The sequence below is a fragment of the Amyelois transitella genome, chromosome 15 (genome assembly GCF_032362555.1).
Source record: "Amyelois transitella isolate CPQ chromosome 15, ilAmyTran1.1, whole genome shotgun sequence".
In the NCBI taxonomy this organism is placed as follows: Eukaryota; Metazoa; Arthropoda; class Insecta; order Lepidoptera; family Pyralidae; genus Amyelois; species Amyelois transitella.
The window spans coordinates 2,500,542-2,519,879 of NC_083518.1; the positions used below are offsets into that span (position 1 = coordinate 2,500,542).

The window sequence follows — 19,338 nt, forward strand, 5'->3', positions numbered from 1 at the left end:
GTAAGCCACTTCTTATCTTTTATTTGAGACAAACACCTATGTATTAACCAATAATTAGCTACTAGCTGTTGCCCGGACTTCGTACGCATGGAAGATTTGCAAATCCCATAGGAATAGTCTTTGTGGCATTTTTGAAAAGTAGGTACCTAGCCTTAATAGCCCTCAAGGATGAATAATTTTCCCCGTTTTTTTTTTACATTTTCTTTTATTTCTTCGCTCCTAATAGTTGCAGCGTGATGTTATATAGCCTAAAGCTTCCTCGATAAATGGTCTCTTCAACAAAAAATATTTTTTCAATTCGAACCAGTAGTTCCTGAAATTAGCGCTTCAAACAAACAAACAAACTCTTCAGCTTTATTATATAAGTATATATAGTACGAGTTATTCTAAGTGGGAACTTGCTTATTGCTAATATTTTGCAAAAGGATACAAAAATATCAGTAACAATGGATAAACGTTTTTAAATTACCATATTGGCCATATATCTTATCAAATTGATCAAAACCAATGACAACAATATAATAGAGGTGAAATTAGTATAAAAGTGTAATTGGTGCTGTAATTTCAGTATTGTCGTTATAGGTAGCCATGTTGCGTTTGTTTTTGGTTGTCTGTTTTGTTGTTTCATCACAAGTAAGTATAAAGTTTACTTTTGGAGATAATTAAATTATTGTAATAAAATACATTCACATATGAAAGCCATCAGAACGAATCTCTGCTCTGCTCTATCTCCCTTTTCCGATGGATATCGTAAGGAAATAGGTACTTTCATCCATAGTGAATGCCATCTCAAGTTTATAAACCAACCCCTTAGTCGCCTTTTACGACATCCATTGGAAAACGATGAAGTGGTCTTATTATTTTTGTATAAATGCCGGAAATCACACGGCACAGCTGCTTCATCAAATAGAAAAATGCAATCAAGGATCTTTAATGCATAATAATAAGGGATATAGACATGATTATATTGAACGTGTAAGACATCTGTACAGGCAAGGACCCCCGAAGAGATCAAGAAATGGTTCCTGCAGCTCGGCATGGAGTGTAACAACGAGCACCCCATCTCCCCGGACGAGATGGTCATGCTGCAGAAACACAAGATCCCTGAGAGCGAAAATGTCAAGTGTTTAATGGCTTGCGTTTTCAGGAAACCTAAGTGGGTGAGTGTTAGGGTCATTGATCATATAGATAATAGTACATGTAAACCATTGAAATCGGTAAGTAAGATTAATGCCATGGAGAGGTCAGATTTTTTCTACCGCCAACTTGCAATAATTTCCATACGAAACAAGACCCAAAGCCGTGATTCGTAGAAAATCCATATTCATTATTTACCATATTATTATTACAAATAAGTGTCCCTTTAATCTGCCTTCGACTTTTCCCTAGGTTAACTGAATGTTAGTATCTATAATATGTTCCAAGCTGGGTTTGGTAACACTGTACATGATCAAGAGGTCAGAGAGTAGTCGCCCGGATTATTAATCAATTGGCATTCATGGATCATATGTAAGTCGACCCTGGTCGCCTCATAAACGCCAGATACTCCTGGCGTATATTCCTTTTCGGTAAGACGACTTTATGATGATTACCTACTTCTCCAGCCAATGGTCCCGGTTGTCATCTCTAGATGGCAGTCAGTAAAACCTTGTCATATGCCATACAAGAAAAATCTGACACCAGTGTTGGCCTTTAGCACACGCGCCAAAAACAACAACTTCTCTCAATGGTTTCAGTTATCAGAAAGTGGGACCTTTGACATTGACGCGGCAGAAAAGATGATCGACAAAGAATACGGAGACGACAATGAGAAGAAAACGAACGCTAAGAAACTATTCGACGAGTGTCGCTCAGGTATAATCTGCTAGGTTCAAAGTTAGCCAGGAGATAACATTTTTTTTTATATAATTACGTAGTTCATTACCGATATACACAAAGTTTACACAGCCAATCAAGTCCTTATTCTTACAGGCAAGACAGAGCCAACAGTCTGAAGACATCTTGTCTTCAGCTGGTTGGTTAATAGTCTAATGATACCAATGTTATGTACAGAAGAAACTAAAAAACTACTGGACCGATTTTCGACTTTGTTTGGCACACAATGAACTAGGAGGTTTAAAAGGAATAGGGTATTTTCATTACAGGAAATTCTCACGTACGAGCAAAGTCTACCTGTTCACAGTTACCTAAGGGGTTAGTGCTAATTTAAATCGGTCAAACGCGTCGAGCAAGTAAACGCGTGTTTGTATGGAGTTGCATTACTCGTAGTCCCCTCGCGTTAACACTAGGTGTCGCTGAGTAAATCACATACAAATTCGCGTTTACTTCATCGACGCGTTTGATCGAGCAGAACTCGCACTAACCCCTCTGTCAATAACCTTTAATTTTTAAACTCTAGTGAATACTGCGGCAGTCTCCGACGGGACCGCCGGTTGTGAGAGGTCCTACCTTCTGACAGAATGTCTCATCGAGCACGCTCCTAAGGTGAGGCCATAATTAAATTTTGTTAAGTTTAAGCCTTCGTTTTTAAGTAATAACATAGAACAAAAGTAATTAATATTTGAAGGCAGGAAGCAGCGCACTTCTTCGTCTTCTTCTGATATTTGTGAAAACAAGTTACATGTGTTACATAATAATAAGTATAATATTATAATAATCACATGTAACCTGTTTTCACAATTATTCATTAGTCCCGATTGTCCCATCTTTGGGTCTATGACCACGAATCTAAAGTAGAAAGGTCAGATAATGGGAGTCAATGAACCAAATTTCATTACATATTCCTTAATGGGAATAAATCATTTTGAAGATGTGAGAATAAAAAATAAGTAAGTAGGTAGGATATTCCTTTGTTATAATCCCACTTCTGATGATGGGTTGACATCAGAAGTGGGATTCCCAATGCGTACTTATTTTTATAAAGATTTCAGCTAAAATTCATTCTCACTCACCCAAAGCTAAAACTCACATGCTCATTCAAACAAACCCTTCATTACAACACAGTAATTGAAACATTAATTGAGTAGGTATACCTAATACGACAATATTTTTTTATTTCAGTTCGGTTTTGACTTGAAACACGTGCAATTGTGAAAAAGAGGTGATTTGCTCCACATAGCCAGAACATGATTATACCCTAAGTGACCAATTATACTTTTTAAGATAAGGTACTCGTATTTTATTTGAGTGAATAGTGAATACTTATTTACCCAAATACCTACAGATGATAAAATCATCTGTATTATATCATCTATATTAAAATAAATTAAAAATGTCTAGTAGCACGCGTCGAACACTAGATGCTATTGTAAGTATATCTATTTATTAAAGAGATTTAAAAGTTTTTTTTATTACTTTTATAAAGGTTTATTTTAGTTTAACTTACATATCGAATTTGTATGAAAAAAGTTAACCAACGTTCATAGACCATATTTTTGCAAGGCAAATATCTCTTAAAGGCGGACCCAGGGCCCGAAGCATAGTAGCGGAATTTACAACTGAGAATACGCAAAAATGAGATATATATAAGTAGTAGAAATAGGTAATATGCATATCTATTACCATAAAAATCGGAGTAATAAATGACATATTGCTGATTTTTGTTTTTGAATTCTACTAATTAAACCAGACCTAATGGACGCTAATCATAAAGAGAAAACATTTGTGTTTAAATTAATAAACGCAAAAACTACTGGACTGATTTTTCACAAAATTTGGCACAGATATAGAAAACATCCTCGTGATTTAGGCTTCCGTTTTATCTGGAATACGAGCCCTCCTTCACCCAAATGCTCCCGTGCAAAAGCTAGTTTGAAATAAAAAAAACTACTATTTAATTATCAAACATGTTTATTTATAATACAAATAACTAAATCACTAACACAAATGTGGGTTGACTGTTAAACACATCACACATACATTAAAAAAAAAAACCTTTTTTACGTATTGTTACCAAAAATGTTTTGGATACCCATTTAAGATTGAATTAACATTTATTTTCAATGAATGACTTATTACAGAGAAGTATATGCCTAAGTAAAGAGAGTTATTAATAACAAAATGATATTGGTATATTGTTACAAGTTTCAATGAGAACTTAAAGAGTATGTATGATGTGTTACGTCATAAAAAGCTTGGTGATAAAACAATACATATACATTATGTGCATTGGACGAGGTGACTAGTGGAAAATTCTCTCACACATACATTCAAGTCCCAGATTCGCAAACTTAACATTATGAATGGCATTCATGTACTTGAGAAATTTTAATATGGAAAGGGCGATTTTGATACAATTTTATCGAAAATATGATTAAAAAAGGTTAACTCCGCTTATTCGGCTTTTTCGGTAAATTTAAATGTGGTCGTAATCTTTGAGAACATTTAAAATATGATAAACAAGGAAAGTAATCACTTTATGCAACTCAAATTAATAATAGTATCAAACAAAATACTTTTTTAATTAGATTTATGAATATTATGCTCCCGTTACTTGTGCGAACTATTACATTTGTGGTTACACTTTTGTAAAATGATGTATATTTACCTAATATTTCGTTACTTTGCCGATCACATTTAATCAATAAAAAAAATCATTCAGTCAAAACCAACACCTTACAATCTTCTTTTTTATTGGAAAAATTAAAATATAACATCATAAAAAATAATGCTTAATACATTTTGAAGTAAAATGAAGATTTTTTTAATTCCCTTCAATCAAAACAAAATAAATGAAAAAAGTTACATAATTATGTACGAAAAGCTTTTTTTTTATTATTATTTTACTTTTGGTCCAAAACAGGCTAAATGTTTGATTAGATATGTGTTTATAAGACCATTATAAAAATTTGCATCAAAAGTGAAAATCTTTACTTTCCTAATATTACTTATTTACATGCATATGAAAGATACGATAGATATTTAAACTCATTAATTATTAGAAACTATTCGAGATGTAAACTTCATATCTTTTAAAATAAAAACCAGCCAAATTCTTGCACATGCACTGAAAAAATAAATTTTAACAATATTATTGAACTTTTTACTTACAGAATAACTATTATTTTAAAAACAGCAAATGCTATTAGTTCATTGCGAGGAAATTAATACACATTTTCCAAATTTGTATACATAATAAATAGATCTATTACCGATCCACTAAACCTCATGTTCATATATAATTATTTTTAAAAATAAACTATAAGTAGTTCAATACGTGAAGTCCCGGGACACCTCTCCAGAGCGATGAGGTCGCGACCGGATTTATTATATCAGATTCTTTTGAAATTCATTTGGCACGAACAGATAACTTTTTTAATTTATTAAGTAAAATCTTATGTTGAAATATTAAGCTACACGTTACAAGCCTATATTTCAAAAATATTTTTTTCATTATATTGAGGGCACACCTATTCAAAGCTATTTTAATATGAATATTTTGAAGTAGCTAAAAAAATGATTAATATTTTTGAAATAAAAAAATCCTCAAACATAACTAGTAAATTCTAACTATTCTTACAAAACTAAAGTTATATATTAATTATCTATAGCAAATGAGGTGACCATTACATTATACTAATAAACAAACGCGTGCTGCACAAAACGTAAAATCAACTTAATTAAAAAAGAAAAACTTAATATCGTTTACCTACTTTTTTTAAAAAACAAATGAGCAATAAATGGATACTACCATAAATTTTTTTTTTTCACCTCATATGTAAATACGTGTCATTCAGTCCCTTCACGTTAACTTAAGGTCCACATATTAATGATTATTTACACTATAAAGTAGGCAAGTATACACCCTTAATTGGGAAGCGAATACATAATATTTACTCCTGCGATACATAGTCGCGTACGCATTGGCGACCCTGAAGAAATCTTTTTTCGCCGTTATTAAAAGCAAATCTATCAAAAGAAGACGAATACACATTAAATTTTATACACTGGCAACATCGCAAATCTTGGTCGTAAAGAAAAACTTTTGAAATAATTATTTTTACAACTTGTTTTTCGTTTAAGAAAAAAAAACATTGAATCGGGTTGATACAAATGTCACGATAAAACAATGATTTTTTTTTAGTAAAGCGAAATTATTTAGTATGTTATTCATAAAATTCTGCAAGGTTGTCAGTGTATTACAAGTTATCATAATACCATATGGCTAACACTACCATGGTATATAATAAAGTCAAGTCATAGACTAATTAGGTCTTCTAAACAGAGTAGATACTAATTGCTTACACAACACGAATACGTATGAACATAGTCGTTCATTAATACAGTAAAAGGTGCGTAGAAAATTCTTTGTTTACAATTGAATACGCATCTGACATGGATCCAAAAAGTGACATCAGCTATAAGTGATAGAAAGTAAATTTTATGTGTGTAAATAATACAGGTTTAGAACATATAGAGCTGACATTTCAGTACAACAATTTATAACGCGGCCTATTCTCTGGCTAGATGTTCTGCCTTGTAGTTGATGTCACATGATGTCCAAGATGATTTTAAGATCCACATTTAATAGCGCATTTTATATTTAAAATAACACAGATTAATAAAGGTATAAAGCGGGCATTTCAGTAACAACTGACATCGCGACCTTTATTCGAGCAAGACGAGTTGCCCCTCAGAGATGGCCGCTTCTGGTTGATGTTATATGCTATCATAGCTGTTGGGGTCGGGAGAACTCATCTGGTTGGAGCGCGCTGGTAATTTGAATCCGTTAATGGCGAATGCCCAGCCGTCCTGAAAATTATTGTTTAAAGACATTTTGATTAATAATTTTTTTTATTAATGTTTAAACTTTATATTGCAAAGCAGTACTATCTGAATGTCAATTTCATCACTAAACCATACAGCTTTCATTTTAGCCATACCAATCGTGCGTAAAAAGGAGTGGGTAGCAATTATAGATAAAATAGAAAAAAATTACACAAATTGGCTAATTAGTAATATTTTTCATAACAAATACCGTCATTTTCAGATTCAGATAGATGATCATGGAAGATAATAGGACATTACCTTCACTAAATTAGGCAGGTCGCTCCAGAATGCCAAATTGGGTATGACTTCTATACCGGTGGCTCCCATTAGGAACTTCTTGGTGCAAACGCCCAAGACTAAGTAGAATATGACCAGACAGAAGAATACTATGAGTAATGTCGACCCAAGTGACCTTCCCGGCTCTTCTATCGTCTTCAAACAGGCGTGTCTGGAGTAGAAAGCTAAGACCTGTAAATTAAGATTTTTCTTATTCATAGACATTACTTATTCTCTTTTACCCTATGTCCTTTTGGTTGCTTGGAAGTGATGGCATATTGCGATAAGGCCGCCTTTTGTGCAAAATCTTAGCTTAAATATAGAAAAAGATAGTGTGTTGTATTTTTTATTTATTCATTTATACTTTGACTCTTTTCTTGAACCTTCTGTCATTTGGGAAATACATAGGATAAAAGTTAACAACTGGATCGTCCAACCTCACAAACAACTGAACATTCTGTATGTTTCTTGTGAAGTTAACAAAAAGCACGAAGGGAGGATTTCCCGAAATCCCCACGGGAAAGGTGAAATCCAGATTTCTACGTTTAACGTGGGCGTATAATCCTAAAAAAGCTTATTCAATGCGTAGTGAATAAAAAGAAAATTAAAAAAATAAATTTCTACAAATAAAATAAAAATAAACATACAATTTTATCAGGGTCGTCAACAGAGTAAACAGCCAGGTTTTCCTTTCCTTTTTCCGAGCACATGAGCAGCACTATGTTATCACTGAAAGTTAAGAAAACAAAGTTATTAATTAACCATTATTATCTAATGATAGGTATATAATCAGACTTCCAATACCATGATCCCTAAATACCTACTTCTAAGTTCTTAATCTACAATTGATGAACCTTATGAAGGAAGATAGTCTTTACCTGACACATATTTAATCAAAATTGCATTTGAATAAACATTACATACTTTTGGACCTAGTGAATACAATAAATCCATTACTCCCAAGTTTTATTACATAAGTGCAACAAGAATGAACAAAGTTAGGCTAGATAAAGCCTATGAGGAACAACTTATTTCCAGAACAAAATTAAACGTGCTGTGTGTATGGTGCCAAAGGGGGTCAGCATGGCATCGGTGTTTCGCTTTTTATAATGACGTTAAACAGGATAGCGATAGATTGTCGCGCGATTAAAACGGCGTCGCACTTGCCATGCTAGCTAGTCCCGCTTGATATTGAAATATAATTATATAGAAGTATAATATAAGTTTTATCGTAATCATATCGCTAATGTTTGCGTGATGCTTCAATATGCCTATGTTGAAACAATTGTTTTTTTTTTAATCCACATTTTTATCAATGTACAAAATAATGTCAAATTAACTATAGTTTTATTGTATGGTAACCTATATTTAATACGAAAACCGATTCTTGTAATATTCGGCGATAGCTCATTACAAAAGCGGCTATCGTAACATTAAACCGCATTGGGGAAGTGATCGTGGTTACGACGAGTTTCCAAACCTGTTCTGCTACTGAAGTGAATATAAATACTATTCAATACTTATATATATTTTAGAGCGTCGGAGGTCGAATCGGTAAGGTGCTTGATTAAAAAACGCGGTAGCTCATAAAGACACCGGTTCGAATCCCACCGCGGCCATGTACAAATGACTGTTTCGAAGTTATGTACATTAGTTTGAATACTAACCGATGCTAACACCCGCTAATTTAGGCAACTGGATGTGACCACGGATCCAATATGGGTTAAGTTTACCTGGGGAGTCGCCTCGTGTAAAAACCTGACTCACTCAATCTAGAATCCATGGTCATAGGCATACCCCGGGCTCCTCTCCAGAGAGGTGAGGATGCAGCCGGGACTAAAACCAGGAGGAAGAGGACTTGCACTTCAAATTAGGTAACAAAATGACGCTCATTAAGATGAGCTCGTATGAAAAGGAATATTTGTGGAAAACGAAAGAAGTATGCAGGGATTGGGACAAATCGAAAGATTAAGTTTCTGCCTTCCAACAAAGAGTTGTGAATGTATATATGATATTGCAATTACATTAAAAAGTTAATGTACAAAATGATGAATAGGAATAGGAACACTCCATCTCTTTCTACTCAACTCCCACGGAAGCAAAGCCATATGCAAAAGCTAGCTTTTATTAATTCTTGAACACACCAGCAGCTTATAAAGCTGATGCATGTTTGTCTAGTTTGGAGAATTTGTCTAGTTTTTCTCAATCTTGTAACCCAAGGTTGTTGGTATTGCTATGAATTGTATTACTTACGATGGCAGGTTATCGTAGATGAGTGACAATCCATCACTTGAGAATGAGCTCTTGTTTGAAGACCCGAGGTACTCACACAACTCATTCCCTAGTGTATAAGTGTTGTCTGTTTTATTCGTCAACGTAAAGGTGTATGATCTACGGGCCAACTGTAAGCAAATAAGAAAATCTATTGCATGATATAGTTGAAGGTATGGTCAGGTGGAAGTTGGTTCCTTATTCAGGAACATGATGGAAGACCCAGGGCATCTCTCCAGAAAGGCGAGGATAGAATCAGGATTAATGCCAAGAGAAGTAGAAGGAAGAAGTTTATGATGGGACTGCAGTGCAAACAAGATATCATATTTTACTACAATTTTTGTACGCAAACAATGTAATAATGTTTTCAAACTTGAAAAACTGCACTGTAAATCTCACTACAGGAATAACTACATAAGCCTTATTGCAGACAAATTTATATTGTCTTTACCATAAAATAAAAGAAACAGTTACTCTGAGGTGACAATAATAAAAAGTAATAAGTTTTTAAAAGAAAATTACAAGCATATCATTATTCCTAAGTCACAAAGAATAAATAATAAAAAAAATTTAACTACTTGTTTCTGTCAAATTTCAACTAACCAATTAGAAATACAACCCTCATCTTTATCTTGCTAGTTTATCTGTTTCACAAAGTAACCTCTTTAAAATGAATCTATCTCTTTTTATTATTCTCCATACAATATTATATTAAAAAATGGTTCACCACATAAGCTAAAAAATATATATATTCAAACTGTGTAATAGTTCAAGCAGACAGACAGACGACAGATAAATTACTTAAAAGTGGGTAAATAAAGCAAATAAACAAATAAAGGTAGGTGATGTATATAATATTTTTATTTGATTTCTATTATCCTTTATTCTTCTAGGAATATTTATAGAAATCAATACATACATACTCGCCTTGGATAACACTTGAGCTAATGACTTGTGGTTGGGTAGTTCTTATAAAAATATACATATCTAACTAAATTATTGATGAAGGCACGAAAACTTACAGTCAATGGTTTATTACAAGATGATCCGGTAGTTGTATTGAAATCGTGCATGACATCGTAGCAGGGGTGATAATAGTATGTAAAAAGCTTAGTCTGCGTATTATTCAATTCTAATTTGTTGAACATAGCTTGGTAAAACGAAGTCGTCACTGTAGGTGTAAGATCTATACCGGTGCCATTAGGGAATACGCAAAGACAGGAACTTTTCTTCACGCAAGTATCTTGAGCTACATTCTGTGAAACTATTAATGATAAATAAAGACACGAACACAGAAGGAAATTCTTCAATCCGATCATTTTCTATTATTCTATATCGTGCGTATCACTCTTGCAAGGCAACTTTAGATGTCAATGAAAAAAAAATTCAATGACATACGATGACAAACAAAGTGTGATGACAAACTTGTCATTATTCTGTCATTGATCTTATTTTTCTTTTTAGTACATACATCCATAGGTACATATGATCGCGTCTATAACTCCTGTTTTAGGATGTTGATCTTAATCAAACTCACATTTTTTGTGGTCATGTCTGTCATTGTCAGTGCCAGGTCAGTCTGTCTGTCCTATCCTCCTGTCAAATACACTAGATAAAATTCCATTATTTATTTGCGGTTTTAATTTTTTTAATATTTAATGTATTCCTGAAAAATATGCCCTTGTAAAAGAGATGTCTGAGAAAAAAAAGAAAGTCTTACCCAGTAAGGTAGGTAATTACATAGATACTGCATAATTATAGTCGAGTCTATGTCTTTTGCGGAGAAGACAGAGCCAACAGTATGACTGTATGTTCTATTATTATGAGGTAAGGTTTGTAAAGATATTCAAGAATATCTAAGTGAAGGCTAGGCCAAAAATCTAGTTTTCTATATGAAAGGTTTGCTAACTATAAAGATATTTCATTCTTAATTAAGTAGGTACTGCTTGCGTTTGCCTGTGTATTTATTTAATTTATAGAAATTATTTTGCAATAAAGTATGTAAAACAATCTATTATATTAATTACTGTCTTGTATGATTCATGATAAGGAAACGACGCCACGGCGGCCAGTAATTTTAAAATCTGACCGGGAAGCAAAAGAGCTACCAAAGGAGAAGGAAAAAGAGAAACCGCCTACAATAATTCTCAAAACTCGAGAACAGAGCAACCCCAAAGATGAGAGACCTCAGAGCCCCAAGGCCATTAAAACTCCTATGGCTGAAGGTGACGGTCCACATCCATGTAAAATAGCCCAAAATGAAAATAAGGAAAAGAAGCAGCCTGGTAAGACATTGACTTTCATAAACTTAAAAAATGTGATTTTCCCGCCATTTTACCTCTCCGAATCTTTCCAATGCAAGTAAATGGCGTTGAAAGGTAAGGCTAACAAATTAATTCCTCCATTAAGCAATACAGCTGATTGTAGCATTTCAGTCCATGTATGACTGTTGGCTCTTTGTACATAGACGTAGACATGTATGTAGACGTAAATCATGGCAGAAAGGTGCACCCTGCCCCTGTAGCATGTCACATGCTACGCATTTGTTATAATTTGAAAATTTATTGCTGTCCTGTTTAATGTCATAATAAAAAGCGAAACAGCGATAATTTTTCGTACGTGACAAACTTATCACTGTTTTTTGACTGGATGTCCTTCCTGAGAGGTGAGGATTCAACCAGGGTGCAAACTAGAAGAAAGAAGATAACAAAAAATTTGTTCTTGCCCTAAGTTAATATGTTATAAGTTTTACTGAAGAGCTTACATACCTTGTTTAATTTCAGAAAAAATATGCCATCCATTGAAGCAGATGTCGGAGCCTATAAAACTTCTGGATGAAAACTTGGAGTTCAACAATGCTGCACTTGAGTTCCTCCATGATGCCAGCACCAATTATCTTGTTGTAGGTGTTGTTGGTATGTACCTATTTACTTACATATGCATATAATCACGTCTATATATCCCTTGCGGGAGTCAACAGTCTTGAAAAGACCAACAGGCCACACATGCAGACGTTAGGCTTAATGATAGAATTGAGATTTAAATATTGACAAGTTGCTAGTTCATCGCCTTTAAGAAGAATTCCAAGATTATTAGCCTTTTCCTTAGTCGCCTTTTACGACATACGTGGGGAAAATATGGATTGGTCCAATTCTTAAGTGCAAGGAACCACACAGATAAGATTAATCAACTAACTATATTGCAACTGTGTCCACAGGTACGCAAGGTGTCGGCAAATCAATGATACTGAACTTGATAGAACAGAACAAACACACACAGGACCTTTGCAGGAAAATCAGGCAGGTGCATGAACTGAACGAAGGCAACGAATCAAATGAAGTTGCAAATATTGAGAACCAGTTTAAAACATTAGGTGTATCGGAGACTGCGACAATGTCAAATGGGTTTAAGTTCAAGATGCAAGATATACAGCAGATCGAGAGAGGAGTTCACTGCACAAGAGGTAGGTAATACAGTTTTGTGTTATATTAACCCAATCAATATCATAAGTAAATGCGAAAGTAAGTATTGGTTTACCTATTCATGGGTTATCTACTGAATTATTTCTTCTTGAAATCACGTATATATAATTAAGTGTCTGGTGAAGGACATAGGGTACCTTTCATCCCGGTAAAAATTGTAGGCGACGGGCTAGCAACCTGTCACTATTTGAATCTCAATTCTATCACTAAGCCAAATAGCGGCCATTCAGTCTTTTCAAGACTGTTGGCTCTGTCTACCCCGCAAGAGATATAGACGTGAACATATGTATGTATGTATGTAAAAATTGTAGTTTCCCTGGGATTTGCAACAAACTTGTTATCTTTTATAGGTGGCGCTAAATTCGTCGCTTTTTGTAGGTAGCGTTTAATTCACGGGTTTTTGTAAACTATCGCTGTTTCCTTTATATTTAAGGCATGAAGCAGGACAGAAATAGACTTTTTTTGCTTATTTATCATTCAGTTTCCTATTGTATTTGTTCAGTTTATCCTAAATATTTTTCATTCTCTGACATAAACCTATCTTCTATCTCGCTCTTAAACTACTCTTCTTACATTTCTATTTCTTCTTTACTTTTCTACTACACTTTAAAAACCGGTAACTACAACTTTCAACACAATTTACCCTTCGCCTTATAGAAAAATTCCAAGCTTATCTCTTAGTCAACTTTTGTGATATCCATGTGAAAGATGGAGTGGTCCTATCATTTTTTTCTATTGGTGCCGGGAACCACACGGCACTTTTTTTTCTACTCTTGGATATCGTAAATATTCGCCTAATGCAACTATCAGGACCCAATCTTCTTTAAATTAAAACTGGAGTAGTATTGTGTGTCTATATCATGGTTCAGGTGTACCTTGGGCCCCTAAGGGAGGACTCAATTCAGAGTTGGAATGTGAAAAACTTTGAGAAGATGAGGGCAGGAGTAGTAAGCACATTACAAGCCTGCATTTACTAACTTCTTCCCAATTCAACTTTCAGGAGTTGACATGTACGTGACCCAAGATCGAGTCATCCTGCTTGACTGCCAAGCTTTATGTTCTCCGTCACTGATCGAAGAATCCAATAGCAATCCCATAACAGCTCGGAGTGCTAATGTGGTGACGGTGGATTGTCTGCAAGTGACGTCATTCCTGATGGCTATATGTCATGTGTTGGTCGCTGTGCAGGACTGGTTCGCGGATTACAACTTTATCAGGTATTAGTTTTGTGAGATGTTAAATCATGTAATGTATTAGTTTCATGCTGTCCAGCCTCCTCTCAGTTATGTAGCTGAGAATATACGAAGGTACTTATGTGCTGTTGTCTAAATTATGCTAGTTACAGCATCAGCTTCAAGCTGCAAGCTTATTTGACGTCAACCAATGTTGTTAAACCATTCGTTTTGACATTTATTAAGCGATAAGAAGTATCCTATAATAATGAATAAAAATTTTGAATTTGAATTTTTGAATTTGCTGCTAGTGTATTGATAAATAATAATATTGTCAAACGTTTGTTATTTTTAAACTTATGAGATAAACAACCATCAGTTGCGACATCACATTCACCAATGCTGACCATTTCTATAGTCTCTTGTTGTTCCGAACTCTATGGATGAAAGAAAGCAAAAGCGTAACCATACTTACATATTATCAGTTACTCTATTACTTACACATTCTATAGTCTTATTTTATTTCATTTCAGAGGCGTTCATGGTGTTCGACCCCATGAACGCCTCCGGAATGCCAACATGAAGAGGCCTATTTATTTATTCTTTATTGTAACAATTATAATTTGTAAAGTACAATAGGCGGACTTAATGCTAATAGCATTATCTAACAGTCTACCATTGGGTTAAGCGGAGAACCTTTGTGTGGGTGATAATAAATATTATATTATACTGGTATTACCTATTGGTAGATACCTTTTGTTTTAAAGTCAGATTGCTTCACCTACCTATAACGGTCATATTAGATTTTCACAGATTTAATAATATTTTTATTTCACAGATACATCCAAGCAGCTGAGATGCTCAAACCGTCACTGTCGGCTTCGAACCCGCTCAATCAGGAGCCGTCGGAATGCAACCCGTCCTCGTCCAGTCCACACTTGTTGCTGCTACACAACCGCTGCCAGTTGGAGGACTTCACGCCAAGCGCCGTCAGAACTATGCAGGAATTGTACACGTAAGTGTTACGTTTGCAATGCTTTGCTGTGAAGAAAATGCTGCAGTGCAGTTTGTTACCGCTTACTGACGCCTTGGAAGCGGCAGTAAACTTAGTTTTAAGTAATTTATTTGACGTCAACCAATGTTGTTAAACCATACGTTTTGACAATTATTAAGCGATACGGAGTATCCTATAATAATGAATAAAAATTTTGAAATTGAATTTGAATTCTAGCTATTAACCGCAGCTTCACCCGCGCGGCACCTACACGCACGAATTTAGCGCCACCTAAGAAACAATGAAGATGTGTGGTTCCCGGCACCAGTACAAAAAGAATAGGACCACTCCATCACTTCTATATGTATGTCGTAAAAGGTGACTTAGGGATAGGCTTACAAATTTGGGATTCTTTTTTTAGGCGATGGGCTAACAACCTGTCACTATTTAAATCTCAATTCTATCATTAAACCTGTTGAGATGAGCGTGGCCTATCAGTATTTTCAAGACTGTTGGCTCTGTCTACCCCACAAGGGATATAGACGTGACCATATGTATGTATGTACGAAAGAATAAATAAATATATACGGGACATATAACACAGATTGAGTTAGCCTCGAAGTAAGTTCGAAATTTGTGTTACAAAATACTAACTCATACTTACACAAACTAACTCAACGATACAATATTTTATAACAAATACTTAGATAGATAAACATCCAAGACCCAAAACAATCGGAAAGTTCGTTTCTCATCATGCCCTGACCGGGATTCGAAGGAATACCTACAGGTTTTTCGCAAATCCCAAGGGAACTATAGTTTTTAACGGGATAAATAGTACAGTATGTCCATCTCCAGACTCTTAATTATACGTACATACGAAAAATCTATGTTTTTTACGCTTCAACTGAATTATTACTCTATAAATGCAAGCTCGTTGGCTCCTTTCTATTGTTCAATGTCGCGGGACCCAATACAAATAATAATATTCGAGGATAAAAATCATATGACATACCTACTCCCTTATCTCGTAGCAATGAACGGTTATCTAAGATTCTCTAATCTCTGGATTGTAATTCCGTAACATATCGATATGATTTTGATAATATAGTTGCCAAATCAAATAAATGGTTTTAACATTGATGTAAATCCCGATAAGAAAATACATGGCATTATTATAGATATGTTTTGAATACGCGTTTATATTAGTAAAATTTAATTTCAATTTAATTTTTAACGTTTGTGTACACGTAGTATTATGCCTCCCCGGTATTCGAACCCGGGACCTCCGATGTCACAGTCAAGCGTACTACCGCTGCGCAAGAGGCCGTATATATACCTAGTAATATTATTGTTGAATTAGTATCTCATGACACAAGTCTCGAACTTACATCGAGACTAACACAATCTGTGTAATTTGTCCCGTATAAATTTATTTTCTTTTATTTCATAATGGGTTTGATCTTTCATCCCCTCTTTATTACTCGAGCTCGCATTCTCACCTCTCTGCGAGTAGAGACCGGGGTTCGCCTGTGATCACCACTCTTTTTCCTCATCATAAGAGCATCAGTTGTCAGTCACCGTTAGCACTCAAATTAATGAACACCCTCAATTAATCTTGGTGCAGAGTATTTATTAAGAAATTATACCACCTACCAATACAGGTGGAATACCTATTATTTATACCTATCACTGTGGCCCATTGTAACTTAACTGTTCAACCAAAAAAAAATCCTAAATTTGAGTATGATAGGTACCTAGTCGTTATGTTCATAAATATTTATGCTGTCGTCACGTCAGATATTGGACCGATAAACAAAATAAAAGAGTGTTTTGTTTTTTCAGAAAGGCGTTTCAGAGATCGAATCTGCAGCTTAACTCCGGAATGTATATGTACAGCGATTCAAACAAAAACGGTTTGAACGTTGACAACGTGTGCAAGGCCTACAGCGTCGAGGCGTGCGGGACGCCTGTCAACTTGTTCCTGTTGCCCGAGATCTATGATGACTTTGGTGAGTTAAGAAGGTCGAAATACATTATTGTGGATGATGGATTTTCTATCGAATTATAAGGAGTTTTGTAAGTAGAAAAAATTCCGTCCGGCTTTATTATATCTTTTTTTTTTTTTGAACGAATGAATGAATTGAATTTATTTATTTCAAAGTAACTAAAGACTCATGGTTGTTATAAATGCTTATATGTTAGTGAAAAATTGAATACATACCTAATATATTTAAAAATATATACCTAATATATTTTTGTTTTATACCATTGTTTTCCCTAAGGGTAGGAACTCCACGAAATTCATTCAGCGGTTTCGGTATTGCTATCGCACATCCAAAGTCAGTTACCTTTTGCCTTATATTTGCCCTTATCTAATTATAGCAAATCAATCATAAACGTAACGTTTCTAGATAACCGTGATATCTATCGTGGCCACCCGCCCTTCGAGCAACTGGCCAAGCGTCTGCGCTGGATCATACTCGGCGTGAACCGGCATCAAATTACCAACGTGCCGAACCTATCTGAAAAGGGGTGGTTCCATTACTGCAACAAAGCCTGGGAGACCATACGGAAGTGTACCTTCTTCATGGAATACGAAAGGTTCTTACCATGAAGACGCCTCGTGGAACCGACGAGGATCAACTTGGGTATCTAACTAAGGATAACGATAAACGCACAGGTGTGATACACCTGCGCTCTTATCGCAGAGATAAAGGCGTTGAAAGGACGAAATTAATTTTATTCCAATGTACAATGTGATTGGACCCAATAAAATTTCACTTTAAACACGAGTTTCATTATTACTACTGATATACACTGTTGATTAATGGCTTACGCCTCTGCTCGGGTGGTTTGTAAGCATGTTGGTAAACGCTCGCCAACCTCCAATGTTCTGGGTAAGCACCTGCGTTTGAATCCCGCCAAATGGTAAATGGTGGAGCTAGGGTGGGTATTGTATAAGACTTCTTAGTATACGGATGACGCATCTTAGGAATTTTAATGCCTTTAGAATCTGTACTGCTCACACTTTGAACAGAGTGCGGATTCCCGGCTTTGAAGGCAAATTTGTACTCCTCTTTTTGCTTTGACCCTTGATGTACCTTTTCGTTACACGGCAAGCAATTTTTATGTCGAGCACTTGATGTTTCACTTTCCTTAGAGCGTCTCGATGACTGAGTTTCGTTCGGTGAACTCTGGTGCAACTTGCCTTGTGCTAAGGGAGTTTTCTCGTAAGACTCTAAACTATGACGGTTCCGGTTAATGTCATAGCGACTACTTTTAGGTTTTTCGTTAGTAGTCCATGCGTCTCTGATTGTCTGTGGTTTTTCTGGCCGTGAATCCTCACGGTTAGATTTTCTGCTAGTATCACTCGGTGTCCCACAGCCGTGTATGCCGTCGCATTGCGTAATTTTTTTGGCCTGACCAGAGCCTTTTCTACTGGATGATCTTGATCCTTTCTCACCTCTGTCCTCATAATTATGTTGTGGACAATGTTGAACTTCGCAAGAATCTTTTCGCTTTTCCTTGCCCATGTCCTTTTCAAAATAAGGAACAGGATGATGACCCGGATCTGAGCCTGACCGATTTTGATGAAATATTGGCATTGTGTGACTTGGCGGTGGCGTCTCTACTTCTTCTTTTGGTGTATGTACCATTGTGAATACTGCTGGTGCTTTAGATCCGTTTGAACCGTCTATATGCTTTGGAGGTCGTGGTTCACCTGTCGGGTCTTCAGGTCTGAAATCCCAGCATATTGCTAGATCCATCAGTGATAACGGCTTTTTATATCGCCCTCCCAAATCAGGCGCTGACGTAGATGGTCTTTTATTATCTTTTTCCGCATCTACCTTTTTATGGTCGCATGTTTTAGGTCTATGGACGCGCATTTTTGTACAACATGTAGGTCCTGAAGCACCGTAACCTTTCCAACCGATTGCGTACGGTTTAACAATTATATCTGAATCCCTATGTTCAGCAATCTTAGTGAGATTTCTATATCCTAGAGTGTCCGGTAAAGGCTGATGCTCTAAATTTCCTACGTGCATTCTCTTCGCAAATTGAAAGTTCTGCGAAACGTTCACGTAAGGTAATTTTGGCGTTCCACTTTTTTCCTCGAGTTTCATGTTCTCTTGCCGCCTTTCATTTTCCTTCGCGTTCTCAGCTACTTTTCTCCAGAATTGCTCTGCTTCGTCTTCTTGAGGACCATGAATTTGTTCGACTGCGTCTTTGACTAACTGTTGATGAGACTCGTGTCTTTTATCTGGGTCGGTTAGTGAGCCCGGGACGTACGGACCGTGTCCTTCTTCATCAGTCGGTTCTTTCTTTACAATACCCAAAGGATTGTCCTCTGTTCTGTGATCGATTCCATTAG

The 19,338-nt window shown here is 35.5% G+C and overlaps 4 protein-coding genes across 5 annotated transcripts; 2 read left to right on the forward strand and 2 right to left on the reverse strand.

Annotated features, from left to right (window-relative positions):
- The first annotated feature begins 516 nt into the window (after positions 1 to 516).
- Positions 517 to 3,166, forward strand: LOC106135738 (general odorant-binding protein 19d). Of its 2 annotated transcripts, none has more exons than XM_013336111.2 (5): positions 517 to 633; positions 993 to 1,160; positions 1,737 to 1,854; positions 2,399 to 2,484; positions 3,061 to 3,166. In XM_013336111.2, the coding sequence occupies exons 1-5, from the start codon at positions 589 to 591 to the stop codon at positions 3,091 to 3,093; spliced, it is 450 nt and encodes a 149-aa protein (XP_013191565.1). In that variant the 5' UTR covers positions 517 to 588; the 3' UTR covers positions 3,094 to 3,166. The 2 variants fall into 2 exon arrangements, with proteins under 2 accessions (XP_013191565.1, XP_013191563.1); XM_013336109.1 differs by having other exon boundaries at positions 563 to 633; positions 981 to 1,160.
- Positions 3,167 to 3,831: 665 nt separating this feature from the next.
- On the reverse strand, positions 3,832 to 10,703 carry LOC106135718 (uncharacterized). Its single transcript, XM_013336085.2, has 5 exons — positions 10,338 to 10,703; positions 9,298 to 9,446; positions 7,692 to 7,773; positions 7,027 to 7,236; positions 3,832 to 6,750 (listed from the first exon to the last, which is right to left on the reverse strand). Exons 1-5 carry the CDS (start codon positions 10,632 to 10,634, stop codon positions 6,658 to 6,660), a joined length of 831 nt encoding a protein of 276 aa, XP_013191539.1. The 5' UTR covers positions 10,635 to 10,703; the 3' UTR covers positions 3,832 to 6,657.
- A 174-nt stretch (positions 10,704 to 10,877) lies between these two features.
- LOC106135714 (nonsense-mediated mRNA decay factor SMG9) lies at positions 10,878 to 17,753 on the forward strand. The gene is made up of 8 exons (XM_013336083.2): positions 10,878 to 11,043; positions 11,366 to 11,600; positions 12,099 to 12,230; positions 12,533 to 12,778; positions 13,798 to 14,014; positions 14,808 to 14,984; positions 16,809 to 16,975; positions 17,378 to 17,753. The coding sequence occupies exons 1-8, from the start codon at positions 11,008 to 11,010 to the stop codon at positions 17,578 to 17,580; spliced, it is 1,413 nt and encodes a 470-aa protein (XP_013191537.1). The 5' UTR covers positions 10,878 to 11,007; the 3' UTR covers positions 17,581 to 17,753.
- LOC106135715 (uncharacterized) lies at positions 17,686 to 19,305 on the reverse strand. Its single transcript, XM_013336084.2, has one exon. It carries the CDS (start codon positions 19,088 to 19,090, stop codon positions 17,771 to 17,773), a length of 1,320 nt encoding a protein of 439 aa, XP_013191538.1. The 5' UTR covers positions 19,091 to 19,305; the 3' UTR covers positions 17,686 to 17,770.
- Between the last annotated feature and the right edge of the window lie 33 nt (positions 19,306 to 19,338).

Excerpts from the sequence above, each read along its gene's own strand:
- LOC106135738 (XM_013336109.1), top strand. The coding sequence starts at position 589 with ATGTTGCGTTTGTTTTTGGTTGTCTGTTTTGTTGTTTCATCACAA. Across the intron at positions 634-980 it reads GTTTTGTTGTTTCATCACAA|ACATCTGTACAGGCAAGGAC; the intron begins GTAAGTATAAAG and ends TGAACGTGTAAG. Across the intron at positions 1,161-1,736 it reads TTTTCAGGAAACCTAAGTGG|TTATCAGAAAGTGGGACCTT; the intron begins GTGAGTGTTAGG and ends CAATGGTTTCAG.
- LOC106135714 (XM_013336083.2), top strand. The coding sequence starts at position 11,008 with ATGTCTGAGAAAAAAAAGAAAGTCTTACCCAGTAAG. Across the intron at positions 11,601-12,098 it reads TAAGGAAAAGAAGCAGCCTG|AAAAAATATGCCATCCATTG; the intron begins GTAAGACATTGA and ends GTTTAATTTCAG. Across the intron at positions 12,779-13,797 it reads AGGAGTTCACTGCACAAGAG|GAGTTGACATGTACGTGACC; the intron begins GTAGGTAATACA and ends TTCAACTTTCAG.
- LOC106135718 (XM_013336085.2), bottom strand. The coding sequence starts at position 10,634 with ATGATCGGATTGAAGAATTTCCTTCTGTGTTCGTGTCTTTATTTATCA. Across the intron at positions 7,237-7,691 it reads TTGACGACCCTGATAAAATT|GTCTTAGCTTTCTACTCCAG; the intron begins GTATGTTTATTT and ends CTTAATTTACAG. Across the intron at positions 6,751-7,026 it reads ACCTGCCTAATTTAGTGAAG|GACGGCTGGGCATTCGCCAT; the intron begins GTAATGTCCTAT and ends AATAATTTTCAG.
- LOC106135715 (XM_013336084.2), bottom strand. The coding sequence starts at position 19,090 with ATGAAACTCGAGGAAAAAAGTGGAACGCCAAAATTACCTTACGTGAAC.